This window comes from Miscanthus floridulus, chromosome 6, assembly GCF_019320115.1.
Source record: "Miscanthus floridulus cultivar M001 chromosome 6, ASM1932011v1, whole genome shotgun sequence".
Lineage (NCBI taxonomy): Eukaryota > Viridiplantae > Streptophyta > Magnoliopsida > Poales > Poaceae > Miscanthus > Miscanthus floridulus.
This window is the reverse complement of record NC_089585.1, coordinates 84,890,124-84,894,822: the sequence shown is the minus strand read 5'-3', so window position 1 is coordinate 84,894,822 and position 4,699 is coordinate 84,890,124. Positions and strand designations below refer to the sequence as shown.

At 42.5% G+C, this 4,699-nt stretch overlaps 1 protein-coding gene across 2 annotated transcripts; it reads right to left on the bottom strand.

The window, feature by feature from the left end:
- Positions 1–717: 717 nt before the first annotated feature.
- On the bottom strand, positions 718–4,258 carry LOC136458512 (DEAD-box ATP-dependent RNA helicase 26-like). 2 transcript variants are annotated; one of them, XM_066458453.1, is made up of 10 exons: positions 3,840–4,257; positions 3,293–3,399; positions 3,147–3,202; positions 2,825–3,031; positions 2,535–2,741; positions 2,364–2,450; positions 2,170–2,265; positions 1,878–2,093; positions 1,601–1,783; positions 718–1,416 (listed from the first exon to the last, which is right to left on the bottom strand). In XM_066458453.1, the coding sequence occupies exons 1-10, from the start codon at positions 4,133–4,135 to the stop codon at positions 1,189–1,191; spliced, it is 1,683 nt and encodes a 560-aa protein (XP_066314550.1). In that variant the 5' UTR covers positions 4,136–4,257; the 3' UTR covers positions 718–1,188. The 2 variants fall into 2 exon arrangements, with proteins under 2 accessions (XP_066314550.1, XP_066314551.1); XM_066458454.1 differs by lacking the exon at positions 718–1,416 and having other exon boundaries at positions 1,621–1,783; positions 1,878–1,959; positions 2,046–2,093; positions 3,840–4,258.
- Between the last annotated feature and the right edge of the window lie 441 nt (positions 4,259–4,699).

Below are 4,699 nucleotides of genomic sequence, written 5' to 3'. Positions count from 1 at the left end.
TAATGTGACTCACTTTCCATAATCGTATACTGCAGCTGCTAAGGCGCCGTGCATGCGTGTGGAAAGCGGTGGCATGGAGCGTTGCGCAGCTGTGGGTGCGGGCAGCAGAGGGGGAAGTGCGGGGAGCCACGTTGGGATACAGCAGCCGTGGACGTGGGGACTCGGGCTTGAAAGATATTACTTTTTCCAAAGCCGCCAGCACTTGTACTCGATTATTATGCTGCTACTTTATATTATTTTTCGAGCATTTTAACGACATCAAATGAAAAAGCTCAAAACTATAAAGTTGTAGATCTCATCGAGCTCTACAATTTTTATATAAAAATTATTTTCATCCAACGTCATATGAAAAAGATATGGATTTTTCTAAGGTTCAGCTTTGTCACGCCACTTGCGTTGACATAACAAAACTAACATGTCACACTAACGGACCGGCGCAACCAGGTTTTTCATATCAAAATCGCCGTCCAATGTTGCAAATCTTGCCACAGCAACGCATGTGGTAAGACAGCGTGATTTCGTGCCAAGCGTGTTAGCGCGACCAAAAGGATTTAAAATAAAAATAAAAATACGTGAAGCTATTTTTAAAATAAAAAATAAACAAGATTAAAAAATGAAAATATCTCCTTTATCTATTGCCTTGGTATATATATACAAATACAATTAATCAATGAAGATGGTATCGAGGAGACGAGAACCAATCATAGAAGCTTGAGATGGATGAATGATGCACGAATGCCAGAAATGCAATACCAATAACTTCACAAATAAAGGTAGCAGGGCAAGTGTACTATTGCAATTAAAATATCAACTGGCATGTCACATGTGGTGCCGCCAGCAAATACATATATCTTTTTTTTTCCTTCCCCAAATATATTCTACTAATGGATATTGTTTCGTATCCATTTGAAAACTTGATAGAACTGAAAAATAATCGCTGGGCCTGTTTGAAAATGTCTGCTGTGGATACCGAACGGGTCAAGATTCGGCTTCAGATAAAATGAAGCAGTCATGGTTTAAGTCATGACTACAGAATCCGGCTCGTCTTGAGAAACTCCTGATGAACTTTCGCAAAAACAATATTCTATTCTCCATGGCACAGCACTAACGTGCAGCAATGTGGAAGCACAGCGTTTACCAAGCTGAGAGAAGCACTGGTCAAATTCTGCTGAATTTGGATCACCACGGTTACGAAGACCGGAGCCCAGGAACATTGCTAAGGCCCATCTTCCGTAGAATGAGTTTGGGAATGGCTGGCGGGACTGCAAGCCCCATGCTCTGGCTGAACTCTTCAGCCAGCCTCACAAGTCTGGCCTTGTCTCTGCTGATGGCCTTGTTTGAGTTGTAGTACCCCAACCATGCCTGGTAAGCTGATTCCTTGCTCTTCATCTCCACTCTTCTGAATGCGTCTTTGACCTATAAAGTCAAGAAGGAATATGAAAACATAAAGGCACCAGGTTTCTTAATCTTTACAGGCCAAACTTGACTTCAGATTTCTTGGGCAGCCAAGATAAGACCTTTTTTTTTAACAAAGTTTGCACTGAGATTGACCAAGCTAAACGGGAAGATAGAAGACAAGCACTAATTTTATACTACTTACTGCTGCCTGAATGCTTGAATCAACCGAAGGTGTTGCAGCCTCTGATATTGACAAATCGTTAACTGTACTAAGAAAATGCATTTCCCAGGGAGCCAATAGTAAGATGCCTTGCCCTTCCTTGCCTTTCCGTCCAGTCCTTCCTAGTCTATGTATATACTGTTCTCTATCAGCTGGCAGACCAACCTACATGAGCAAATAAATTTCTTGATGAATCCACATCCTTTTCTTTTCTTTTCTTTTATTTTCTTTTCGCAAGAGAAACAATTATATCACCCACCTGTATGACAAGTGTGACATCGGGATAATCTACACCACGGGCAGATACGTCGGAGCTGACTAATATAAGGCCCTTTGATTTCCTGAATTCATCTGAGACCTTAGTTCTTGCAGATTGCGACTTTCTGGAATGAATCTCTCTTATATTCAGTTTTAGCTGGGAGAGTACCTCAGCGACAAGTTTTGTAACCATTGCAGTAGTACAGAATACTATCACCTGCAAAATCGTATTGTCACTGCCACACCAGATTCCTCAAGGCATAATCATGCAATTACTTGGTGAGGTAACTTACTTTGTATTCTGCATCTTCTGCAACATGCTTCTTCAATACATCATACAATATGGGCAAGTGCAGATCTAGAGGTGCAATCATGTACGTCTGGTTTACCTGATGCATCAGCATTAATTAATGTAAGGTTACATTGTAAGGCACTCAAAAGCTATGAAATTTTACCAACATAGCTCATGAAAATGGCATCCTCGAACCTGGGCATGTGTCTCCTCATCGCCTTCTTGAACAGTGTTAATGAAATCATAATCCCTTCTCATTGCAAGGTGAGAAATTTGGCGGACCTAACAGTAATGGTTCCCTTTTAAAATGATCTGATCATATAAGTTACAAAAAGGGACTAGTGAATTAATGACAAAAGGAGATACCTCTTCTGAAACAGTAGCAGAAAACAGCAGTGTCTGCCTCTCTTTAGGGATGAAAGAAATTATTTTCTCAATGTCTCTTCTGAATCCCATATCCAACAGGCGGTCAGCCTCATCAAGAACAAGAACCTTCACACCTTTAATTCGGGTGGAGAATCCAGGCGTGTTCTCAAGATGATCCTTAAGCCTTCCAGGGGTAGCAACAAGAATCTAATTTAAAAGTACCAGAGTATTAGTGCATGAGTTGCACCTAGATATGTATGCACTGTGCTACTGTGATTCATGGGTACAACCTGACATGGGTTAGCTTGCATGCTCCGTTGCTCTTGAGGTAACCGTGTGCCACCTATTACAACCTGCACACCCAGTGAGCGATGATACTTGAGAAGCTTTTTTGCCTCAGCAGCCACTTGGTTTGCAAGCTCCCTGGTAGGGCACATCACCAGTAAATTTATAGAAGTTGATCGAGGCAATGCAGAGAGAACTTCGATGGCTGGAAGCTAAAAGAAATTAGAACTCAGTCACATGGGTTAATCCTGTAGTTGTATCACTGCAATAGTTGAGAAAACCGCTATAACAGTCAAATTGATCAGTTGGTCTGAAGGCAAGGAGTACCAAAAAGGCAACTGTTTTTCCTGTTCCTGTCTTTGCTTTTGCAAGAACATCCTTTCCTGCAGGAAAAAGCAACCAAATGTTACTTTAGGGGTCCCAAGAAACTGGTGTCAGGGATTTAGCTGTAGTGTTTGGGCATGTATGCTGACCTTGAAGAATTATTGGCAGAGTAGCCTCCTGCACCTGGGTCATCCTTTCATATCCAGCATCTTTGATGGCTTTCAGCGACAGTGGAGAAATAGCACATTGATCAAACCTGTGACATGCATAGCGGCTGACTATTAAAGCTACAGGATGATGGGTCCTAATAGTTAAGATGTACACTAAAAATGCAGCCAGCAATGTGATAAACTTGCAAATCAAATCCAAAATAAGCTCCCAGTTCCAGATGATACTGAATTACAAATAACTCCTAATGCTGAAGAAGTTACTAAAAATTGTGATGTGGGACTAGAGATCTTACAAACAATACGGTTTACTGCAACATCGTGATGAATTATCGATTCTAGAACAAAGGAATAGACAATTAGGGAAAAACACCACAGAGCCATAAATTCGATCTTACTAACCTATGTTTTACCAATAACCATGGAATCACAGCAACAATAATCCTCCGTTCCAAGTTCCCATAATCACGAGAGTATTTCAGTGCACATCCTCTAACCTAATTCGTGACGCGAGTAAGCAAGACATTACCGTGTCTCGGTGAGGTACGTGCCGTCGACGCCACCTGCCTCGTGAGCGCTCCTATCAGCGTTCGACGCCGAACCCTCCACTCCGTCAGCGCCCTGCTCACCGGCACCACCTCCCCTGGTCGTGGTGGCGACCACCCTAGGGAACGCAGGTCCTTGCCTCGCGTCCCTCCGTGGCCCTTCGGCGCCCACCTCGTGGGCAACCATTGCCCCCACGGTGGCCACCATGGGGTACCTAGGGCCCTGCTTCGGCGGGCCCCTCCGCCGCCGCTTCGGCTTCGGGTTGGCGCTGGTCGACATGATCCGTCTGGCGGCGTCGGCGATGCTCGACCTACACGGCGGGCGGGGGAGAAGTGCGGCGGCGGCGGAGGGAGATTAGGGTTGTGCGAAATGTATTTTGGGACTTCGGGAGGGAGACCAGAATAGATAGGAAAAAGTCCCACAGGTCTCCAACTTTCGCGAAAGTCTGTTTTCTCTGACTCCAAAACTGAGCAAAAATCTCCCTCAATTTTCAAAACCGTTCATCTTATCCTTCCTAGCCCTGTTATAAGAGGTTTTGAAGACGACTTTGTTTTTTTTCTTTTTTATTTATTTCGACTGAATCTTTCAAAATCATAATAAATCACAAAAAAATCACAAAATGGAAAATTAAACTTTGTTGGACTCTACAAGAGTAGATCTACATAGCGAATAAAATTTTTACTGTAACTTTAGATCTATGTTTTTCTATAATGAATTAGAATAATTCATAGCTGCAGTTTCTATTATATTTAACAAGCATAAACCTAAACAAATATATAACTAAGTTATACATGATCCAATGTGTATGTAATTTTTACTACAGTTCAAGCATACAGTAATTAG